We start from the raw sequence: 25,935 nt of genomic DNA on the forward strand, positions 1-25,935 counted from the left end.
ATTTATTAACAGCACTGGTGTGAGATATTGGAGCTTGATCAGAAAGATTGTCAGTTACGAGTAAACGTGAGCTAGAAATGGTTGCACAATGCACTCAGCAACGGACTTAAAAAATAATAATTAAATAAAACAGTCGCACACACGTTCATTTCCTGTGAACATTAAGGGACATTGCGTCACACGCTGAGAGTTGCACATCGACTTCAGCAAATGTAGAAAGATAAATGGGCAGACTGATTTTTACTGATGTTCTGCCAGGAGCAAGTAGTTTAAATTCATGTCTTCCACAAGAAACGAAATGCTGCAATGCCTTTTTTTAACTTGACAGTCACGGAGTCCTTGCTTTGCTACACTTAGATTTTTATATGTATTGAAAGTCTTAGCAGGAGAAAACAGTGTTATCCACATTTTTCACATTCTCACAACAGCAGTAGAGCACTATGTTTATATATATATATGTATATTTATGTTGTAATATGACATACCGTATATAAGTGAATGAGGGATGGACAAAACTAAATTCAAATGTCACATAGCAACGTCCGTTTGGGATGAATCATCGAAGTGGTAAAATGAAGTTCTCGAAAATCAAAATTCTCGTCGCAGCTTATCTGTCATTCCTGCCAAAAGAAATAACGATAGGTCCGTGGAGGCTCATCCTCAATAGGCTGTTTATACTTCCGGACAAGTGTTGGGATCGACCGATGCTCAGTAGTTTCATTTGAGATGGTGAGGTAGGCCTCATCACAACATTAAAAGGATAAAAAAGAGAGGGATAAAACTGGCAGGTTTCGTCTTTAATATGCGCTTGTGCGTCTTTACAGGGACGTGCGGCATCCCGTCCGTTTCAGATCTTAACGTCTTCCTGGATGCTGAGTTGAGAGAGCGTCTTCTTGATCCGCAGAGCGGTAAGCCGGGCGGCCCCGTTGGCATACCAACACTCCCGCATGATTTTTCCCATAACTCTCAGTGCCTGCGGAGTCGAGCACACCCGAATTAAAAATGAATCTTTTCAAGCTTTATCACACTGTATCATAATAAAAATATGCTTGCAAAAATAACAACTGAATTCAATTAAAGCTGTATAATCATATTTAATAGTCTCGGTCTCAGACAGCACGCCCACAGACCGTCTGATGCATACAAAATCAGCAAGAGCTTTTGAAACTCGACAGCGTCTATGCCGTTATTTGTATTTTTCTTGTTTTGGTTTATTATAATCGATTTCAGATTTAAATGCCTCGAAACGTCTAGGAAAAAAATATATACGAGAAGGCAAAACATGTAGCCAAAGACATTGTGAAAGCACAGAGTCCAATGCAGATATTTATGACCCAGAAATCGATACATCATAAAAAAAAGTTTTAAACCTCAATGTGGCATAAGAACAGAATACACTGTGATTGGTCATTTAACATGTCTTATTGTTTTTACCTCATAGCTTTGCCACCAGTTTGGCACATTTGGCCGTAGTCTCTGGTCACACACCACCTTCCTCATCTCCTCTATGGAGGGGTCGGACGGCACCAGATCATAGTATGGAAGCTGGTAATCTTCATGGATGCCTGTGATAACAACATTCAATGTAAATCCTCATGTTTCAAGTCTGGGTTTAATACTTAAAGGGACACTCCACTTTTTTTGAAAATATAATACAATCCATTGAATCGGATTAGACCATTAGCATCGCGCTAAAGAGTATGAATATTTTTCCCATTTAAAACCCGACTCTTCTGCAGCTACATCGCGCACCAAGACAGACAGAAAACCAAAAGTTGCGATTTTCTAGGCAGATGTGGCTAGCAACTATACTCTCATTCTGGTGTAATAATCAAGGACTTTGCTGCTGTAACATGGCTGCAGGAGGCGCCATAATACACAGCGGCGAAAAATAGTCACTTTAGTAACTTTCAATGGCAGAGGACTATTTTCGGGCAGTGTGTAATATCACTACGCCTGCTGCAGCCATGTTACAGCAGCAAAGTCCTTGATTATTACGCCAGAATGAGAGTATAGTTCCTAGTCATATCTGCCTTAAAAAAAAACGCAACTTTTAATTTTCTGTCGGCCTTAGTACACGATGTAACTACAGAAGAGTAAAATTTTAAATAGGAAAAATATTCAAACACTTTGGTTATTTTTAACGCAATGCTAATGGTCTAATCGGATTCAATGGATTGTGCTAAGCTATGCTAAAAGTGGTACCGCCAGACCCACAGATCACCTGAATGGATTCCAAAATGGTAAAATTCAAATGAAGAGTTTCGTTGCAAAACCAGATAACCACCATTTTTTTAATTGTTCAGAAAACTTGGTTTTTGGTTGTGCATTCCAATTAATTTCAATTCAACTGCAGTTGGTTTGTTTTGATTTAAACCTTAATAACTTAAAAAATACAGCTAAGTAGCACCATAAAACAAAATAATAACATGATAACATAATAATAAACATGTTTTGACAAAAATGTTAAAAAATGGATTTATCTCGTTTTGCAACGAAACTCTTTAAATGTTTAACTCTAAGGAAGCTGGAAAATGAGCATATTTAAAATAAAATTGGAGTGTCCCTTTAAATGCTAATTTCTGAGTCATTTTGCATAAAGGAAATTAAAGAATTAAGCTTAGGTCAATGTGAAACACTGGATGAAAGACGTTTTCCTTACCTCCAGCATTACACCGTCGTGCAATCTCCCAGTATACCAGTCCCAAAGCATAGATATCAGCACATTTAAAAGAATCAAAATGTTTCATGTTGATTGTTTCATCTAGTACCTCTGGAGCCATGTATCTGAAAGGAAAATAAAACTCATGTTACTTAAACTGTGCAAATGTATATAAAATTGCATAAAACATCATTAAACTGTCGGAGCCGATGGTGTAGTGGACGGTGCTCCGACACATGGTGCAGACGCACTTCTGGCGACCCGAGTTCGAATCCCGGCTCGAGGTCCTTTGCCAATCCCATACCCCTCTCTCCACCCTATACTTTCCTGTCGTCTCCTTAATCACTATCTATCTAATAAAGGCAAAAATGGCCCAAAAATTAAACTGAATAATTGTGGGGCAATCTCAGAATGACAGAACTTTACATGTGGTGGTTTCCCCAAACAGCTCCAGATTAAAATGCATGTTTAGATGCCTTAATTTAAAAACATTTTGCACTGACACATCTTAATATACTTTATCTCAATGAGCATACCAGTATGTTTTTGTAAGGTAGGTTTGTAATGGCCTTGTATTTAAATGGCCTAATTTAAAGGGACACTGCTCATTTTCTGGCTCGCCTAGATTTAAACATTTGATTTTTACCGTTTTGAAATCTATTCAGCCAGTCTCCGGGTCTGGCGGTAGCACTTTTAGCATAGCTTATCATAATCCATTGAATCTGATTAGACCATTAGCATCGCGCTTAAAAATAATCAAAGAGTTTCAATATTTTTCCTATTTAAAACTTGACTCTTCTGTAGTTACATCCTGTACTAAGACTGACAGAACATTAAAAGTTGCAATTTTCTAGGCAGATATGACTAGGAACTATACTCTCATTTTGGCGTAATAATCAATGACTTTGCTGCCGTAACATGGTTGCAGCACGCGTAGTGATATTACGCACTGCCCGAAAATAGTCCACTTGGTAACTTATAATAGCTGTGAACTATTTTCAGGTCCTGCGTAATATCACTACGGTCTTAGTACACGATGTAATTACAGAAGAGTCAAGTTTTAAATAGGAAAAATACAGAAACTCTGGTTATTTTTAGCTCCATGCTAATGGTCTAATAATCAGATTCAATGGATTATGCTAAGCTATGCTAAAAGCGGTACCGCCAGACCCAGAGATCAGCTGCATGGATTCCAAAACGGTAAAAATCAAAGTCTACCCTCTAGGGCAGTGGTTTTCAAACTGGGGGCCGCGAGATGGTGCCAGGGGGGTCCCAGTTTTATAACATTTTATGAAATACATTAATTTAATAGGAATTCTGTGTAATTAAACCTAAAAAATAGGGCTACTAACCAAAAGCACTACTTTTTGTATAATTTAATGTTTTTTTTATTATTAAAATGTTGAGTTTTAGAACAGTTTTTTGTCACAAATTTTCTTTGGGGGGCCGCGAAGGAATGCACCGTACACAAGGGGGGCCGCACGGTGAAAAAGTTTGGGAACCACTGCTCTAGGGGAGCCAGAAAATGAGCACATTTTCAAAAAAAGCGGAGTGTCCCTTTAACTAAGGCTTAATCTAGACTCTGTACGGGAAATTGTAACCAAAATATTTATACATAATGTTTATAATGTCATGGAGTGTAATACTTATAAAAGACAAGGTATCTTTTAGTGCCAACTCTCTGATTGGGAGCAATATCAATAGTATCAGTGATGGACTCGTGACGTACAGCGAGCCCCAGATCCGCTATGGCACAAGTACCATTCTTTTTCACCAAGATGTTTTTAGATTTGAGGTCACGATGTGCAATGCCTGGTTTTCCTGTGGGAGGCGACAGTCAAGGTTTAGTTTTCCATTTTTATACAGTATTAAGTTGTGTGAGTACAGGATTTGTACAATGTACAGGATGTTAAGTGAACATTTATTATATTTACCCTGTGTACCCAAGATCTCCATGTGCAGATGTGCCAGTCCACTGGCTGCCGAGAGTGATAACTTGATCATACCCTCGATTGTGACGGAGTAGTGGTTGAGATAGTCAAATAATGAGCCGTGTTCATGGTAGTCGGAGACCAGCCACAGTTGTGTCCATGTGCCATTGTCTAAGAAACAGAGAGAAAAATGGTGACCAAAGAGATTGAAGTATGTTTTTATTCATATTTTAAAACTCTATATTTTATTTGTGATCCAGTCTCTGTGACTTTCTACACAAAATCATGTAAAGAACATTCTGTGAAAATATAACCTTGATATCTTTAATACTGACTGAGTAAGGTCATGTCAAAGATTGAAATCAATGACTGGAATCAAACGTTGATGCTCATAATTAGATTTCACAGGCAGGGTCAAACATGGACCAACGTTTACAGACGCATCATACCTTTATTATCAGCAGCAATGAAGCCCAAGATGTTTTCATGTCGGAGCATTATGGTCTGGTAAATCTCAGCCTCGCGGAACCAGGAGCGCTCCTCTCTGGATGAGAAGATCTTAACAGCCACATCTCCTCCTCTCCATCTCCCTCTCCAAACCTCCCCGAAGCGTCCTTTACCTATAATCTCCTGCAGTACGATTGTCCTGGCGACCGTCCGCTGAACAAACAGTGGCAGACCTGTCGCAAACAACACGTCAGCCAAACCGTTCATGTGCAAACCACTTGCTTTTGATGCGATTAAAAGTCACCTACCAGAGCCTGAACCCGAGGTGGACAGATCAAAGATTAGATCCTGTAAGGTCTTGTCTTTGGCCAAATAAAGATGATCACAGGATGGATCTTCAACATCGAGTCTCTGCCGGTGGTTGTAGTTCCGCTGGTGGTGCTGGAAAATCAGCACTCCCACAATGAGCAGAAGGCAAAACAAGAAGACCGGCCCGGCAATCACAGCCACCAGCTCTACGGGACCCCAGCTGCTCCCTGAGCCCGACCAGTTCCTTTCTTCAGGAATCCCTGAGAGAGGAGTCACATTTACTTTTAGGCATTTAGCAGACACTTGTGTCCAAAGTGACTTACAACAGTTGTGATTGGCTCACATGAGACAGAAGCGTGACCCTGTCTTTAAAGGGACATTCCACCTCCCTTGAAAATATGCTAACTTTCCAGCCTCCCCAGTGTCAAAAATGAGATATTTAACTGTTTTGGAATCCATTCGGCCGGTCTCTGGGTCTGGCGGTACAACTTTAAGCATAATCCATTGAATCTGATTGGACCATTAGCATCGTGCTAAGAAATAACCAAAGAGTTTCAATATTTTTCCTATTTAAAACTTGACTCTTCTGTAGTTACATCGTGTACTAGGACCGACGGAAAATTAAAAGTTGCAATTTTCTAGGCCGATATGGCTAGGAACTATACTCTCATTCTGGCCTAATAATCAAGGACTTTGCTGCCGTAACATGGCCGCAGCAGGAGCAATGATATTACGCAGCGCCTGAAAATAGTCCCCTTGGTTATGTTCAATAGCAGGGGTCTATTTTCGGGCAGTGCGTAATATCACTACGCTTGCTGCAGCCATGTTACATCAGCAGTCCCTGATTATTACGCCAGAATGAAGTATAGTTCCTAGCCATATCTGCCTAGAAAATCACAACTTTTATTTTTCCGTCGGTTTTAGTACACAATGTAACTACAGAAGAGTCAAGTTTTAAATAGGAAAAATATCAAAACTCTTTGGTTATTTTTTTAGCGCGATGCTAATGGTCTAATCAGATTCAATGGATTATGCTAACTATGCTACAAGTGCTAGCGCCAGATCCGGAGATCAGCTGAATGGATTCCAAAATGGTAAGAATCAAATGTTTAACTCTAGGGGAGCTGAAAAATTAGCATATTTTCAAAAACAGTGGAATGTCCCTTTAAAAAAAACCCAGCTAAAGTCATTTTTTACTGATTTACTGTTCTCTACATAAAATCATCCTACATAATGTAAGGAACATTCTATAAAATCATTACGATATGAAATCTGATGTAAAATCAAACCATAATCTCATAGGTTATGAGACTTTAGCCTGGATTTCACAGGCAGGGTCACATAATATTACGTTTAGAAGTGGTGACCTGTACTTAAAAAACTAGCTGTAGATGCAAGAATGAAATAGCAGCTCTGGGTACACAAAGATACAGAAACAAGTCACACAAAATAAAAACTTTAACTCCTACCATTTGGTACTTGAAGGTTAATGCTGTTGCAGAAATCTGTGTAACAGCAGTGTGTATTGACCAGTCCCTTGGCACTCAGGCAGTAGATGGGCTGTCCTGGCGGTACCAGGCTGTCATGAGGGATACAGATTCGCACCTGCTGCTCTTCCTGACCGTTAATGTAGGACGTGGAGGCCATGCAGGCCCCATCGGTCTCGCACACATAACCGGTCTTCTCACAAGAGGTGCAGTTACACTTGAGAGCTGGTGAGAGATAGAGAGATTAAAATGTAACTGTAATTGATTAATGTCAAATTTTTTTTTTTTGTGAAGATAATGTGTTCAGTTATCAGGACAAAATAGGTACCATAAAATGCACTGTAAAATATTCTGGATAAAAGCATTTGCCAAATGCAGAGGATGTAAGTGTAGTAGTCTGAAACAACCACCAGGGGGCAAACAAGGCTCAATATGAAGAAAGGGACCCACTAAGTTAACTCAAGCAGATATTAGGGCTGCACGATTAATCGTATTTTTATCATGATAACGATATGCGTGCCCCACGATTAATTAATGACAATCGTCGCGATTAATGTGCAAAGACCAAGCACAAAACACACGGTCTAGAATCAAGCAAAGTGTTTGTTATGGGCGGAGTCAGAGTAAACGGAGTGTTTCTTTGCAAGTGCAGTCTGTGTTAAGGTAGAAATACGTTAGCATCATGATATTTACAGTCATTCGAATATAATGGCAGAGCAACAAGAAGAAAGTGCAGAAATATGTATGTTTAATTCCCAAAAAGGGTCATATAGGCCTACTCCATTGTTTTTGTAACCTTGAATTTGTTAAATCATTATTTTATTTTATTATTTTGATTTATGATTTATAAAAACAAAAAGGGAAAAGAACTTATGTTCAAACACTAAGAGTTATTTAGAAATGTTTTCATATGCCTTGTGCATATATTTCTATTTAATACTTCTCTGCCGATGCTTCCGAATAAACATGAAACGTGAATTATTACCGGTGTAACCCGTGTTTTATTTATGTTTATCCACGCCGAAGAGACTGGAGTATTACAACAGAAAATAAGGGTTACATTTTGATATTTCGGATTTGAGGAAAGTGATGTTGATCAAGTCATGAGTCTTGTGCAAACTGTGCTCCTGTTCCGTCCAAACCTGAAATATCAAGAGTTTCAAAAGCTGAAGACACAAATCCCCGACCATCCACGACACAGACAACAATAACGGATCACGTATCATGTAAGTTAGCCGAGGATATGTGTCCAATAAGCACCGTGAGCAGCAAGGGGTTTAAAAAAAAAATATTGCCACATAAAAGGCATATCATAGGCATTTTTTTATTCAAAAGTGTTTTGTTTTTATTTTAGTTTAATTCTAATTTGATATAAATATATATTAGAGCCCTGCATTTCAGCCTTTTTACGCCCATTGGGTCGGGTTTCGGACCAATTTTAACATCACATTTGATGCGGCCAGTTCTCTGGATTTTTTAGGCTTCTCCACCTTTATATATAATAATTTAATTAAAAGAAATGTTGAGACATTGATAAATTGTAAAAGAAATACGTTTAACCTATCGCACGAGTCCACTACGCACATTTACAACGTACCTGTTGCAACAGTGTTTAGCGTCTCCGCCAGCAGCAGGACCTTCAGCGCATCGGGGAATATGGAGAACTGAATAAAAACCTTAAATACTGTGCATAACTGATGCATAGCGTATGTGTAAGGTAAGCAACCTGCATGTTTATTTCGTTTCATGTTTATTTCGTTTTGTTTTGATTCATTATTTTTCTTCACCCCGCCGCGACTGCGAGCAACAGAGCAGCCCCCCTCCGCTTTTTAAAAATAGTGTGCTGATAATAAACATTTAAACTAACATTGTTATATGCTCAAAATATACATATTATATAGACGTTATTGTAGGCAAGTGAATTGTTGATTTGAGAGGCTCATTTGATCAAACAAGTCGTCAACATGACGTTAGCTGTCGGCCGCTAACCGCTTGTTCATTATCAAAAACCTTAATTTAACAAACAAAAAAGGCTCCAAAATAAATAAAAGATATTTTATAATTTTGACAGTTAAAACTGAACTGCTTTAATTGCTGCAATAGTCGTACAGCTGTAAGGAATCTGTGTAAGGAGTTATTTTTGTTATTTCTGCGGATTTCTTTTGCAAAATGTATGCGTATTTTGCGGAATTATTTTAAATGTTTTAAAAAGATCTAAGAGAATTGGAGCTGTGGATATTACAAAACAATAAAATATTTTATAATATAGGAATATAAATGTATATAATATTATATACATGGCTGTAAAGTGTAATAAAAATACTGAAGTAAATAGAAGTTCTTCACTAAAAGAATGATCGTATTTTTAATCGTGATCAAAAGTTTGAGCAAAACAATCGTGATCATCATTTTTCCTGGAATCGTGCAGCCCTAGCAGATATACTGCATGCTGAATCTAGTTTGCTACCAAACTCCGTAACATGAAACTGAATCCGGCACTGCAGATGAACCCAAACAGACCGTTTACGGCAGAAGCTGGCATAGGATTGACTGATCTGGACCTCTACTGCAGTACCTTTAATATATAATGTGACAAACAAGAGCCACTCAATACAGTCTTGGATGTTTTATTAGTTTTTAAGCCATCTCAATACTGATTTTCAAATGCATTACAATAAACCCATTAACATTTTGCTAACGCATTGCTACATGATTAGTAGGGCTATCACGGTTATGAAATTTGGCTGATGGTTAATTGTTAAATAAATTATGACGATTAATTGCCTGTTTATTGCTTTGACATTTAATTCTCATACTTTTTTTGTTTATGAAATAATTTTCACAGATTGTTGTGATTATTTAAATTAAATCTTTTGCAAGGTTTATCTGGACGTAAATATTTATACATATAACACATTTTTAAAAGTAATCTGATACGGTCTCATTTATACAGGCGCTGCAGCTCCCCCTTGTGTTTTTTAGAGAGATGTGCAATGATTGCGGTGATCTGAAATCATCGCGATGAGGTCAAACAATTGCGATGAGACGATTATTTAATCATTGTGACAGGCCTAATAATTAGTAAGGTGGTCGAAGTCTGACCCAAATCAAAATCTTAATATTCTGGTTTTGAGATGTGGCTTGGGCTCTATAGACCTTTTGCGTGTTTGCAAACAGAGATGACGTTTTTTTGTGGGCGGAGCCCAACTGGTGGCAGAAAGTGACAGCTTCGCAATAGCGGTGTGAAGTGTTTTAGCGTTTAAACTGTGATTTTTATGGATCCGGTGTTCTGTAGAAGTCTGTTTCCCCTATATTTCTCTTAAGTGTAATGTTTCTTATAACATTTTCACCAAGTTACGTTTATTTTTTAAATAAATTAAACGTTTAAATGGCTTGGCTACTGATATGTGTGCATGTATATAATGTATATGTATTGTTCTTTATTGGTAAATCAATTATTTTTACAGTATGAATCACTGAAGTACTTATAAGAGCAATACTATAATGTATTCTGTATAATATAATTTATTAAATATTTCATCATTTTCCTGATTTCAATTTCTTCCTTATATTTATAGCCTACGTGTTTGTTTTTAAACTATTATGTTTACATACAAATTAATTTGTATAGGCCTGTTTATATATTATAAACACTTTAAATCGTGTGTGTGTGTGTTATTTTTATATATTTATTAGTAAACATCATAATTTAGAACAAACAGTAATAAGACATAGGCTAAGATATAAGGTAAAAAATATGAAAACTTTAATAAATGGTTATATTATTGATATTATGAACTCATAAATCTTTAATCTTTCTAAATAAATTATAAACGTAACGTGTTGAAAACACTATAAGAAACACATAGAGGGTTCAGACTTCGACAGAACACCGAATATCTTCTCTAATTATTTTCTATTCAAATTATTAAAAGATTTTCAGATGATTTCATCACTCCAGTCTGTCCACTTGAGGGCTTATTGCAACCATAAACACCTACGTTTATCTTCAAATGGTGTCTTTGACGACGGTATACTATAAAAATGAAGGTCATCTATTTTGGCATTCCTATTCTGACACTCAACAACACAACAAGACATGTTCTAGTGAGTTATATTGTTCGTTTCACTCGTGTCTCATTCATTTCCACAGATTTTCTGCCACCACATTGCGCATGTGACGTTACTGTGACGTCGACTCGCAAAAGGTCTATAGGATTTTAATCATCCAAGTTAAATGATTTTAGGTATCATTCAGGTCTGTGCTGGCACAAGTGGCGCTGGATGATACATCATACATTTTTGTAGCTCCAAATTTCACGGTCTTCCTGAAACGCACTGATTTTGTACAAAACTCATCGATTTGAAAAGCGCCCCGTCCCTGATTGGCCTGAATACCTCTGACATCAGACGGAAATGTGGCACTCCTTACCATGTTCGAAGGATTCGGTCACAATGCAAAGCCAACAGGAGTTAACTTATCGTTAACATGTACTAATACACACTTAAACACCAAAGGAAATGTAAAATCTTGAATCGGACAATTGGTGCCCTTTAAAATCATGTTATTTGCTTGAATGTTGTCACTTGCAAAACAGTACCGTGGTACAAGGTATGATAGATGATAATGCATGCCATTTTAATATTGTATGTGCATGAGTTTCAACAACATGTCATTGTTTTAACATGCATTTATGTAGTTCAATTGCATTAGTAGTGTACAGGTCATGGGTTTGAATGCAAAAAATATTTAAGTCGCTTTGGATAAAGGCATCTGCCAAATGCATAAATATAAATGCATCCAACCAATAAAACCTTGATATATCCAAATGTTCCAAAAAAAGGAAACACATTTTGGAATTTCATATTGCCTACGTTATAATCTCAGAACCCTGCAGGCAGAAATAAATGATATCATCAATCTTGTGAATAGTCAGACACCATGACAGAAAACTGCCTTGCATTTCGAAGCTATTTTAAAAGCATCATTACCATTGTGTATTTTTGGGTCTCTGTCTTCAGCAGGTTCAGACAAACTCGGGACGAAAATGGGGATACTGCCGGGACACACAGACGGGTGACCGAGGTCGAGACATGAAGACTGACTGGCTGTCACACTTCACTGGCGCCCTCGGGTTTATCAGCCCAATGCTGAACTGCAAACAATGCCAGGCCACTTAAAACAAATTGCACTGGTTTTAAAATAACCGGACTTCAGATGCCTAATAGTTGATCACGACAGAGCCCACCAACGCACAAAAAGGCTTCAATCTTATTTTATTGCTTTCCAACAGTACTGTCTTCTTGTGGCCTTCATGAGCAGATCCTGCTTTTAGTATTTACTCCTGTTGTCACTCATCTCTTCCATACACACACACATTATTCCACTAACGCACAATTGATCTGACTCACTACACTTCCTCTCAATGTTTTTCACACGCATGATATTGCAAAACTCTTGACATGAGTCCCAACCACACCTCTTTGAACAAGTGTCAACCTTGCTCTTCGTGGTGTATGTGTGTGTCAGTCAGCGAGGGAGGAGTGTGCTAGTGTGTTTGTGTACTCTATATATATATCTTATAAAGGCTGTGATCTTAAACACACACTAAAGTGCACTGCCAGTAACCATTAGTGGATCAGATCCAATCCAAGTGAAGTTCACATGCTAGAGGAATTTCCTGCAGATTGCGTCGAGGTGACCAGGCCCTGATAACGGGAGAAAAGACACGGTGCCATAAGCCACTAACAGTTGCTCTAATGGAGCACACGCAATATCACTGAATCACCCGCAGACACTCTGGGAGGCAAATAAAATGACCGTAATTGGCTCTTTCTGTAAGAGTCTGAGAGAACACAACAAAGATATTACATTAATTACAAACAGGATAAGCATACTTAACAGTCGTGTCGCCATCGAACAATAAAGACTTCACTATCACAATCGTGCGCCACTTAAATGCCTTTGTGTGTCAAGTACGTTTTGAAAGTAAAAAAGTAACTCGATCCATTAGCTAAGCAACGAAACACAAAGCCTTTTCAGGTCAACCATTATGTGCCTGCACATACACATTTCATGTCAGTGAAACTTATCTCGACGCGACATTTCCTCCCAGTGTTGTGAACGGGGTCGTGGCAAACATTTCAACATGCCAACTATTTATGCTGACAATACACCATGCTGTCATAGGATACTATAGCTTATTTAAAAAAAAAAAAACCTAACCAGCCTCCTTTTCAGACAGGATCCTCTCCATCTTACACAATCTAAAAATATCACTCATGTTTATTTACAATAAAGTTGTATTTGTTAACATTAGTAGCTAACATGAACTAACAATGAGTAATATAGTCATTTAATATTTAATAATTAGTGCTGGGCACAGATTAAAGGTGCAGTGTGTACTTTTTAGAAGGATCTCTTGACAGAAATGCTAAATAATATACAAAACTATATTATCAGGGGTGTATAAAGACCTTTTATAATGAATCGTTATGTATTTATTACCTTAGAACGAGACCTTTTTATCTACATACACAGAGGGTCCCCTTACATGGAATTCGCCATTTTGAGCCGCCATGTTTCTACAGAAGTCCTTAACGAACAAACTTTTGTACTAAGTTGTCTCCGACAATGACATGTTTGTTCGGTGACGGCTACCGTAGCTTCTCTATGCGTTTCAAAAGCAAGGGGTGAGCTGTGGATTGAGCCGTTGGTTGCAATTCGCAACCTCACCACTAGATGCTGCTAAAATTTAAACACTGCACCTTTAATTGCGATAATATGTGACAAATATACAAAATAAGTGATTTTTTGCATAATATACGAGTGTGTGCTGTGTGTAATTATTATGTATATATATACACACACACACGCGCACGCGCACACACACACACACACACACACACACGCACGCACGCACACATGTATTTAAGAAACATTTACATGTGTATATAGATTTATTTATATTTTTATATATTCTATATGATATATAAATAAATAACAACAGAAATAAAAAAAATTGTCTGTTGAAATGAATACATGTATGTGTGTGTGGTTAAATATACATAATTACACACACAGTACACACACACATATATTATGCAAAAGAAAATCACTTTTATTTTGTATGCGATTAATCGTGATTAATCTTTGCCTCATTGTGCTCCACTTCCCGTCAGGTCCTGATTCAAGTTTAAGTTTAAAGGGGGGGTTTAATGGTATTTCAAGCATTCTGACCTATTAACACAGTTATAGAGTTGTTTCCTCATGCTAAACATAGGCAAAGTGTCAAAACCGCAGTTGGGCGTGTTTCAGAGTATTTCTGTGCCGAATGCACTTCGCCAGGGTTCGTACAAGTTTCGGCTAGTTTTTTTCGATTACAGTTCTAACTGACGTTTCAGGGGTTTTCGATACGTATCACTTCTTTATATGGGCTTCCGCCGGAAAACTTCCCCCGGAAAACCCCGCCCAGCCGTTAGTCAGCGGGAAACGCTAGAGCTTGCTAACAGCTTATCACACCACTCAGCTTTGTTTAATTTCAAAAGTCAACAATGGCACAACAAGAAGTGTGTTTTTGGATGTAAGGAGAAGACATCCAGCCTTATGGAAACAATGGATATAGTTTATTATCCGGATTAGCAGCGGAGTTTTGCGTGTGTGTTTGATGCGGTGGATTTTCAGAACCGGGTCATGACGAGTTGCACGCGTTAAGTAAGACTTCTGTCTTATGTTGGAAATAGGCGCGTGTATATTATATAAATGACACGAACATGTAGTGAATCATAAGTTAAAACAGTGTTGTATAGTGTTGCATGACTCGTACTCACTCCTCCTGCGAAAGTAACTCCTCCTTCTTCATTTTTTTGTACGTTATCGGAAAGATTCGGTAAAGCTAATCTTTCTTTTATAAATCTGATTAAACTAAAGACTCTTCAGAGATATAAAGGATGTCATACTACTCTATAGGTACTCCAGATTAACATCAGAAATGCAGAAACAGCGTGTGTTACGTGAGCTTTAAGTCTGCTTTATTGTCAATTCTGCCACATCATACCCGCTAGGTGAATACGGATAACTTTAAACACTTCACGGTAAACACTATGGGGCAATAACTGCAATAACAACCGCTTATTACACGGCTATTTACATAAGGTAAGGAACATTAAATATTGATTTGAAATATTTGATCTGCTCATTTTTTAATGAATGCAGACTTTCCGCAAGGAAAACCCATTTACTTTTGGTGTTAAGAGAAGTTCAGATATTACGAACACCATATTTGCTTTAATCATTTGTAAATATAATGTCATGTATGTTATTAATATGTTAATATAGGGGTACACAATGTAACTACAGAAGAGTCAAGTTTTAAATAGGAAATATATTGAAAGTCTTTGGTTATTGTTGAGCGCGATGCTAATGGTCTAATCAGATTCAATGGATTATGCTAAGCTATGCTAAAAGTGGTACCACCAGACCCGGAGATCGGCTGAATGGATTCCAAAACGGTAAAACTCAATTGTTTAACTCTAGGGGAGCTGGAAAATGAGCATATTTATAAAAAAAAAAGTGGAGTGTCCCTTTAAAATAAATTGTGTACCTGTCAAATGATTTGCAGCATTCGGGTTACTGAGTGGTTGTTATCTGGGAATAGCAAACCTGCAAATGTCGCAACTGGCCAATCAGAATCAAGCATTCCAACGAGCCGGGTAATAAAATGTATTAGTAAATGCTGAAATTAACATAGCTAACAATAATAAATGTTGTAGAAGTATTGTTCATTGTTAGGCTGTTTGCACGACAACGTTATAGTAAAAACCGAAAAGTTTTACATAAAAAAACCAAACTAAACTGTTTTGCATTACAAATGCTACTTCCATAGACTGCTACGTTTTAAATCAAAGCATATCTGATGACAAAGGTTGATTTAGTATACAACAGGAATGCCTACATTTACCAACCAATCATTTTTACATAATAAATCACTTGAAATTCACATTCTTAACATTCATATTCCTGTGAAACTCAAACAAACCATATCAAAAACAAAACTCCTCGCTGTGCACAGCTCCAAACCTGCAGTGAGGAAGCACTAGCGGCTGGGCCAGGCGAGGTCTTGTACACGCATAATTGGTGGCCTTACACTGGCTCTTTGTGTGGAGATTAGAGGGACATGAGGAGGGATTGGGCGGGCTGTGTTGGGACAAAAGATAGGAGTGGGTTGTGTGGCGGGTAATGGGGGAGGTTACCTTTATGCTTTCAGGGGGTAGGGGACTCCCCTGACATGCTTTTAAGAGCTGCTGCTGTAAGCGATACGCAAGGACAGAACATAAAGAGGCAACAGAGGGATGTGGGGTCAAGGGGGGGCACTTACAAAGCCCCCAGCTGCGATTAGGATTTTGGCCAAGATACTAGATTGGACAAACCTTAAAACCTAGTCTAGACTTGGCTTAACCCGGCAAAATGGGAGAATTCATTTAAGGACAACTTCCTATCATTCCATTCTTGTTCAGACAGGAAATGAAAACCAGTGCGGGAAGACCTGAATGAAATCGTTGCCATTAAGAGTGCGCTCTGTTGATGAGAGTTAGGCTCATGGGAGATTTAATCAATGATGAAGCCGCAAGCAGCTTCACATCAGTGGTATTATGATTAAGGGTACATTTGCACGACACCGATAAACTAAAAATAGAAATGTTTCTTTTTATGTTTTTACGTATGTTTTACGGCACATGGGTACGCGAAAATGACTAAAAACTGTATTATGCATGCCAGGTCAGTAGTTGACAATGTCACACGGTAGCTGTGTCCCAATTCGAAGGCTGCAACCTTCTAAGGACGCATTCTAAGACCGACTGCATCACAGCAGCGCGACTTAAAGTGATAGTTCACCCAAAAATGAAAATAATGTCATTAATGACTCACCTTCGTGTTGTTCCAAACTCGTAAGATCATAAGACAAAAATTACGACTATTTTCAGCACTGTCTTCTCTTTCTGTTCTGTTGTGAAGTGCATGCGCGAGACTAACGTCACATGACTGCAGTGACGTGAATGACGTGTTATCTGGTGCGCCCCAGCTGGGTTTTTTTGTGCGCCCGAGCTTTGTTTACAGTCTGAAGGAGACACACGCTGTATGTTTGGGGAAAAAAGGATAACTGAGGATAACACTTCATCCACGTCACTGTTGTCACATGACTTTAGTCTTGCGTATGCACTTCACAACAGAAGCGGAAGAGAAGACAATGCTGAATAAAGTCGTAATTTTTGTTATTTCTGGACCAAAATGTATTTTCGATGCTTCAACACATTGACCCACTGATGTCACATGGACTACTTTGATGATGTTTTTATTACCTTTCTGGACATGGACAGTATACCGTGTGTAGATTTTCAATGAAGGCTCAAGCAAGCTCTCGGACTAAATATACAAATTTTAAACTGTGTTCCAAAGATGAACAAAGGTCTTACGAGTTTGGAACGACATGAGGGTTAGTCATTAATGACATTATTTCTTTTTTGAGTGAATTATCCCTTTAAGGCTAGTAAGGACGTCCCAATTCGAAGGATGCTTAAAACGAAGCCTCTTTCTCTTAATTGACGAACAGTTATCTCGTCACTTAAGAGAAAACGCATCCCTGCCAAGGACGAGTTTTTATGGCGATCCATATTTCCACTATTATTCACTAGGTGGTGCTCTTACACAACATATAAAACACTTAAGCAATCAAAAACAGTTAAAAAAAAACAGCTAATTCAAAAACAGTTAAAACTGGGTGTATGTTTTGATCATCACTCTGAATCTGATCTCTAACAAAAGTCCTTTACAAAAATGCAATTATCTAAATTTGATATTTTTGATAAAACCTACAAATATTTGAGAGGTGATACAAAAATTGAAGATAGCTTGAAATCTTTTATTTGCTTCTTTGAAAGCAGAGGGTATGTTCTTTCATTTGATATAATGTATGTATATATATATATTTCTGGAAAGCATTAAACTTTTGTGAAAATCGTTAAAAATGCTGGCATTTAAAAAATAAATAAAACGCTGGCAGGGAAAGAGTTAAGGCAGATCAATCATGCATTTTAGTCTGGGACTTGGATAAGCCCTGTGCGGGAAACCGCCCCCAAGGGTTCTGATCTTCAAAGGGAATAGGGCATAGGTATGATCACTTCTGATTGGAATTTTCACTACAAAGAGGTGCTAACTGTATCGTATTTAAAAACTTGAACGGCCAAAATGAAACGTTTTCCATTTTTAGTTGTGCAAAATGTGTCTTGTAAATGGCTCCTCAAGTATCCGCAAAGTGTGAACTTCCAAGTCGGGGTCAAAAACAAGACCATGTGGTTTAAAAGCTTGGAAGCAAATATTGCCCCTGTGACAAAATCAAATCTATTACAAATGGATGGCAATGTGCTCATCTCCTTGCAGGCATTAGCTCTTCCTTTAACCTCCTGTAGATAATGAAAGCCTATCATCCTCAGTCGCTCAGGAGAGCAGGATGCCAGGGGCTACTGAGAGCGGGCAGACAGAGAGTGCAGTTACCCAAGATGCATAGGGTTGAAACGGGATCCACAGAGCACCCAGACAGGGAGCTGATTAAGACATGCAGACGCCACCAGACAGCGCACGCACACACATATACACACAAACACACACAGACGTGCACTCTAAAACACACAGAGCTACACGCTCACCCACTCACAAAATCAATGATGTGAAGGGAAGGGGAGCTTCTTTGGCACCCTCATGGTCAAATTACTCATCTGGTCAGGAGTCTGAAATCTCTTTTCCCCCAGAAACCTGAATGCTTTTCTCTTACAAAGAGACAGCAGTCTGAAACCCCCTAATACCGCAAAATAATACTACTGTCTGGGACGAATAAATCACATGATGAAGAGAATCATACTAGATACTGGTATTACTAAAAATGAAATTAAATAATATTTCATCATTTCATCATTTTAAAGCTGAATGCTTGTATTTTTTTCTATGAAACACACTCATATAAAACAGATTTTTAAGAAATACACACATTGAGTAAATAACACCTCTGTTAACTTTTTGGTGAACTATATCGTTAAGCTTACGTTTACGATCAAGAGTCATGACTCATGACCCGTTTTCAGCAAAGCAGAAGGAAGGATGCGAGATAATAATCTTTGAAACTACAAATCCTTTCAGTTAAATGTAATATTTCTCAACAAGCAGGCCAGGAAAAGGTCTGTCCTTCCATGTAATGGGCCGTTCAGGTTATTAGCAAGGTCATTAATGAAGCAGACACCAACCTCAGTCTGCCGTGACCGTGGACTCAACCCCCAGCCAGCCTTCCCAGGCACACGCCATTACACACATTATAAACCCACATATCTTTCTGTGCTCTGATGTTATATACAAGCACACACATGCAAAATATGGCTTTATGTGCTCCCTTTCATTTCCATACCTCCACACCTGGAGCTCTACTGCAGGTATGGGGTTCAAATGCATGCTCTTGCCTGCTTTTATAACACAAGTGTAAAGCTTGTGGTTGCTGTATCGATTTTATTAAATGGAAGGCTCACCCAAAAATATATAGCCACATTCCTCTAAAACACTTACCGTACTTTACGGACTATAAGCCGCATTGGAGTATAAGCTGCATCATTCAAAAATGCATCATTAAGACGAAATAAGTCACAGTGGACTATACGTCGCGTTTATTTAGAAACTTATTTTACAAAATCTAAGCCGAAGAACAGACATTTAATCTGGAAAGGCAAGTTATTCAACTAAACAATATCAGACAGAACAGCAGGCTGAATAGATATCTGTACGTTAAAGTAATATTATCAGTCATTTAAACGATAAACCATAGCATACAGAACTTACCTCGAAGGTTGAATAGGCTAAAATAACCGAACAAGCCGACTAGCGTGAAGTTCGCATACTCGTCATTCTACATTACTGAATCCATTGAATTACATAAATACAGAAGAAGAATATGGCGTACTCTCGCGGCTGTAGACAGTAATGTTGTCTCTTGCCTCATAAATGTCAAAATTAATTCATACTGACTTACAAGGCATTATAGACCAAAAAATACGGTATTTCACATTTGACTGGAACAGTTTGAACAATTCTTGAATATTTTCTCTGTACTATTCCAAATTAAAACGCATACAAAGTTTGGGATAGATAACAAAAAGTCTTAAAGGAATAATTCACCAAAAATGAATATTCTGTCATTATTTACTCACCCTAGTGTTGTTCTAGCCAATTTCACACAGAGATTACGGAAAATACACGGAAAATGCATCCGAGGTCATTTGATTTTTGGTTCATTCACACTGCCATTGCCAAGGCATTCACACACATACCGTAAAATCCTGCAAAGACATGTGACGTATTTAAAGTCATGCACTTCGAAGCATCTTAAGTTTGCTAATTATCCGTAATTTCTCTCGAGATACGCTGTTCTGTCACGCAGCACAGATAGTGACGAGCTCCCTGATCTCTGCTTTAGTCCAGTTTGCAGACATGTCTCGTTGTGAATGTTAATCTGCAATTAAAACCCTGTGTCAAAGAGCTGAATAATAACTTCTTGTTGCCATGACACACACATCCTCACTACGACACACCCCTTACGACATTCTTTATGCCTCTTGTCTTGTTCACAGAGAATGCTTTCTCTGTGAATGTTACGCAATGTTACTAGGTCCTCTTTACGGAAGTGATTATTAAAACTGAAGTTTTTATAAAATTGGCAGCGAGGCTTCTGTGTGAACATGAACTATAATAGCGCTTTTCCATTGCATAGTACCCAACGGTTTGGTTTAGTTTGGGTCAGGTCAGCTTACCTTTCGGAGCTTTTTCATTGGGTGTCGTACATAGTATCTCAATACTTTTTTTAGCAATCCGAGCTGATATCAAACATGACACGAAAACACTGAGAGAATCGTCACTACCAGCGTCATCGCTAAAATGTTACGATTAGCTTTAACTTAGTGCTAGCTTGCGCTGTCTCAAGCAAACATGTTGTCATCTGTGCTCTGCTATAAGTTCCCAAACTCCCTTTTAGCGATGAAAAACATTTTTTCCCAGACTTGCGGTTTGTAGCGGCACATTCGCAACGCACGTGTGCATTATGTGTGTATGCAACTTAAATGAGGCTCAGCAGAGCACGTCGATCGACGCCACGGGTGTTTGTACAGAAACTGTCATGTGAGACAGAGGTAGTAAAAAACGCAATGTGCAAACATCTATTTGTGGTGGCCAATTTTGATTTTGTGTCGGACTGAGAAATAAATGAATGTATGGGAATGTATAGCATTCCAACAATGCTCTCACTTGTATGATGTCACAGCAGTAGGCAGCGCAAATATAGCGACACGCCTATAATCCCTCCCACTGCGAAGTGTTACTAAACTCGATGCAAAAGCTAATCAAGCCAAAGTAAGGTGAGCTAACCCGACCTGACCCAAACCGTGGGGTACTATGCGATGGAAAAGCACCATAACGGGACGTGTTTGTGTTCACACAGAAGCCTCTCTGCCAATTTTATAAAAACATTTTTTGGGACCAAAGTGCTGTGTGAATGGGGTATAAGAGTTTCTTAATTCTGTTGAACAAAAAAAAAGACATTTTGATAAATGATGGTAAGCACACAGTTGACTTCCGTAGTTCCTTATGTTTTTCCTTCAATGGGTCCCATCAACTGTGCAGTTGCCATCATTTATCAAAATATCTTCTTTTGTATTCAACAGAATAAAAAAAACTCATACAGGTTTAGAATAGCATAAGTAAATGACAGAATTTTCATTTTTGGGTGAAATAAGCTTAACCCATAAGTTTCAGTGAGAAATTTAAAACGGAGTAAACTAATAATTGAACTAATGAAGCCAGACTTACACGTTCACATTTTTCTTCTCTTATGGTAAATGATAGTTGGAACACATTAACAATCAGTTCTTGTAAGCGAGTGAATCACTCATAAAATACAAGTTTAAATGGGTGATTGTGACATTCCTGGCATGTTTTCCACCTAACATAGAGAAACAGCAATGCTGTGAATCAGTGCAAGTTCAACGCTCCGGTTTTCTCTGTGTGAAGGGAAAAGAAAAATCTGGGAAAGAATAAAAGATGATGAAAGAGACGCACCCTGCCTTACGGCTGTCTGCCGAGCTCACGGTGCCCATATCACATTGCTGTTGCTTTCTCACACGGGCCTGTGAGAAGCGTCACACGACATCTAGAACCCGAACACTCACAACAAGCCAGTTTATCAAAAACAAACAAAAACTCTGATAACAGACTCGGAAAGAAAACTAGTCAGTAATACACAACAAGTAGGCTACTCTACAAGCAGGGCCCGGGGACACTGAATAGCTTCGGATTCCCTGGCTTCACCGCCTCAATGGAATAATTACCATAACATTGCCGGAGACTCCAATTTGCTCCATTTCCAATAGTCTGTATCCAACTGCCGGCAGCTGTGCAAACCCATCACTGACAGCTCTTGCACTACAATCCACTCACTGTCTAGTCTGACATTGGGCTGACCCAGTCAAACTTACTACAGGTGGGATCTGTCCATTGCTGTTCCTATCAAGTTCTGTTAGAGCATTTGGCAACGTTTTGTGCACCACATTTTTTGTGAACAGAGGATGCTTCGTGGATAATGATGACTCACCCATTAAAGATCACAGATTGCTTAAATTTCTGAAGTCTGGCCCCTGCTGCGTTGAAATTTATTACCACAGTCCTTCTTGAAAAACATTTGGTATTTGCAACAAGACCATTCATATTTTAAAGGGATAGTTCACGTAAATATGAAAACCCTTTTATTACTTACTCCCCTTCATTTCATTCCAAACCTATATGACTATCTTTAATCTGCAGTACATCTGAAGAACGTTGGTTACTAAACAACATGGGGCCCCATTGACTTCCTTTGTATTGAGACTTTCTCAAAATAAAGAGCGAGTCATATATAGGTTTTAAATATTGATGTTTTTTTATTTTTGTGTGGAAGGTTGCTCTGTTTCACACAAGCATATTTTGTTTACATGCTAATATCATCTGAACACAAATACCGCACAGTTTTGTAGAGATGACATAATCCTTCCAGAAAATCTTGCCAGCGTTTCCAGGCACAAACTGTTATTGCAGCGTGCCATGCAACCACAGACATGTTTATTTGTGCTGCGAATGTAACGACCATCAGTTTGTCCATACAAAAGAAAGGCAGACTCCCATGACAGGCCACTGAATAGGGCTCATTGCCCACATTTCCATTACAAAGAACCAGACTCTGAATCTCACTTCAATCGGAATCTGCTGAATGACCAACTTCCCATCCTACACTGATAGACTTGCCTTGAGTTATAATACACAACTTCAGGAAGCTATGGACTTTGTGAATAATTGATATAATAACTAAAGCCGGGTTATTCTTTCGTTTTATGGATCATTATTACCAAACTGGCAACATTTCCTGAGCCTAATGGCTTGGCAACAATTTATGGGGTCAATTAGGGCGCATTTTAACAAGAAGAAAATCACAGTAAGTATATCACAACAATATAAAGATACAACATATATTATATTAAACAATAACAAATTAAACAAATAAAGTCCGTTCCATTTGATATATTAAAATAATCGGCCACGAGGAACTGAACTTCGCGCGTTTAACTGTCTCGTGTTTATAAATGTCGCTTGTGCAACGTACGTATTATTAATTGTGACGTCAGTTCTGTGAAATACTGGACGTCGTATGAACTTTCATGTTTATACAAAATAAAAATACTTTATGAAAGTTTCAAGACTTTATTTACTATGCTTTTCTTGTTTTATGTAAATTAATGTCATTTATTATATCATATTTGAAATACGAACATTTTCCCTGTTTATGTTTGTATACCTAATACTTCAATGCAAAAATAAAGGTCATTTGAATAGGTAAGTACTCGTAGTTTACATGCCTAAATTCACCTTGAAATGTGTGACCAGCATGTTGTGAATTGTTTAACGCTTGAGCACGCGCGTGAATAATACAAACGATTACAAATTAATTTAACAACAACGATTGCATTTACATACAAAGGTTGATCAGAGAGTTTGTTTTGAGTTCCTGACAACAAACGCTCTCACGCGGTACAGACAAATCACAAAAAATGCGCACGACTCGAACGTACGACATAAACGCTACAATGCAGAGCTGTTTATTTACACTACAAATGAGTCGTTCACAAATCCCAGACACAGCGCCATGATAAAACCGGGCCAGTGTCTCTCCACAAGAACCAGCAGCCTATCAAATACAATACACACACACACACACACATACATACACGCAGACAGACACAAGCACGCGACTCACCATCAGCAGCCGCTATGAATCCACACAGGGCGAGCAGCGCTACAGCAGTTCGTCGTGGAAACATGACTGCGACATTCCCATCTCTTTGCATTAATGCATTGGTTGTGCGTGATATTGACAAGCGAGCGAGATCTCCAACACAACCACAAACCGACCATCCAGCGCCTGCCAGGCTCGGGTAGACAATAGTGGGTTAAAGGGGTGTGCCCGGTTTTAAAGGGGAGGGCTCCACGCCTCGGCTCCTTTGTTGTGGTGAATGTCTCTTCACAAGGATTCATTTGTGAATTCGGCGTGATGTTCTTGTCTGGAACAGTGGATCTCAACCTGTTTGACTTTAAGGTCCCCCCCCACATTGTCCACAGAAATATTTAAAGCCCCCACAACACACAAACACTATTTGTACCCAAAAAATAATTCTTCAGCTTGACAGCTAGAAAGATGTATATTTGTTATAGAAATAACTAAACACCAAGGGCTATCCTGAATTTTAGTTTATTCAAATGCTTTGTCTTATCATTTTCAAGTCATAAGTCATCTTCAAGCCCCTTTAGTGGGCCCTGTTCCCACTCATTGAGAAATTCGGCTCTGGAGGTCACATCATGATTTTAATATTTTAACATGTGGCCCTAACATGGACAAATAGGCTACGTAATAAACAACAAAATTTGGGTTTTAACTCCAAATGCATCAACATTTTGTGAATGTTCTTTGTATATTTTTCGAGATGTATAATGAAATGTGCTTTTTACATACATGTATGTATGACACTGCTGTACTGGTCGGACAGAAAGCAGTGACTGACCTTCTCCAGGGCTTCACAATTTATTATGACTCAGGATCCAAAGTTACTTTTTTAAACAAACCCACATTGTGCGATGTGTGTGACCCAAAGCAGCTTATGGAACCCCTGTGAGGAGGACCACAAAAAACATTCAGAACTTATACAAAAAATAATCCACACAATGAATTGAGCTTTACAGACCCCAGACCCTCAATAACAAATCACTGATTAAGAAAAATAAAATATAAATAAATAGCATTAACAATGTTTTGAACATTAGTTAGCTCTGTATGAGAATTCCTAGGAGAACTCATTCTGGAATATTTACTTCCTCTAAATAGCAGGGCAGAGGGGAACTTGTGATTTTCATTTTGTGGAATAAAGAGACATTTGATGCACTCACTATTTGTCCTCATAATGGCCACATGACACAACTCTCTGTTACTTAGCCTTATGGGTACATAAGAAATCATGTTTAAGATCTAACCTAATTACACTAAAAATTCCTTTCAAGTTGCTTTTAAGAATAAGGGTCACATTAAATGCTTTTAGAGTTGTGCCCTACAGACTACAACCACTATTGTGACAATTAACCTCTTTGCCTTTGCTTTATTACATGGTAATATTTTCCCTGCTTGTCTATTGTCTATAAAGTGGAGCCTTTAATGATCAAAGTGTCCAATTTATCAACATATTTCAAGTGGGCGTTCATATCCTTTTTTTTAAACAAAGGCTTTATAATGGGTCATTGTAGGGTGACCAGACAACCAAGTTTTATGAGGTTTAATACATTTAAGGTATAACTATATCTGTTTCAGATGTTTGACTCATTGACTTTGTCTATAAAATGAATTTTTTTTTTTGAAAATCGCTTATAGAGAAAGAAAAACATTAGTTTTGATTTATTAACTTATAATGTGGATGGTTGCCAATAGCTCATTTGATTTGA

General features: G+C 38.2%; 1 protein-coding gene across 1 annotated transcript; it reads right to left on the reverse strand.

Annotated features, from left to right (window-relative positions):
- Positions 1-213: 213 nt before the first annotated feature.
- Positions 214-24,407, reverse strand: acvr1ba (activin A receptor type 1Ba). Its single transcript, XM_073875339.1, has 9 exons — positions 24,206-24,407; positions 6,819-7,061; positions 5,349-5,609; positions 5,043-5,273; positions 4,597-4,764; positions 4,323-4,483; positions 2,663-2,783; positions 1,435-1,565; positions 214-973 (listed from the first exon to the last, which is right to left on the reverse strand). The coding sequence occupies exons 1-9, from the start codon at positions 24,294-24,296 to the stop codon at positions 848-850; spliced, it is 1,533 nt and encodes a 510-aa protein (XP_073731440.1). The 5' UTR covers positions 24,297-24,407; the 3' UTR covers positions 214-847.
- Positions 24,408-25,935: the final 1,528 nt, after the last annotated feature.

Source organism: Misgurnus anguillicaudatus, chromosome 13 (assembly GCF_027580225.2).
Source record: "Misgurnus anguillicaudatus chromosome 13, ASM2758022v2, whole genome shotgun sequence".
NCBI classification, from domain to species: Eukaryota; Metazoa; Chordata; class Actinopteri; order Cypriniformes; family Cobitidae; genus Misgurnus; species Misgurnus anguillicaudatus.

Coding starts and splice junctions, on each gene's coding strand:
- acvr1ba (XM_073875339.1), bottom strand. CDS start 24,296: ATGCAAAGAGATGGGAATGTCGCAGTCATGTTTCCACGACGAACTGCT. Junction 4,765..5,042: donor CATTGCTGCTGATAATAAAG/GTATGATGCGTC, acceptor TCTGTTTCTTAG/ACAATGGCACATGGACACAA. Junction 4,484..4,596: donor GGAGATCTTGGGTACACAGG/GTAAATATAATA, acceptor CGCCTCCCACAG/GAAAACCAGGCATTGCACAT.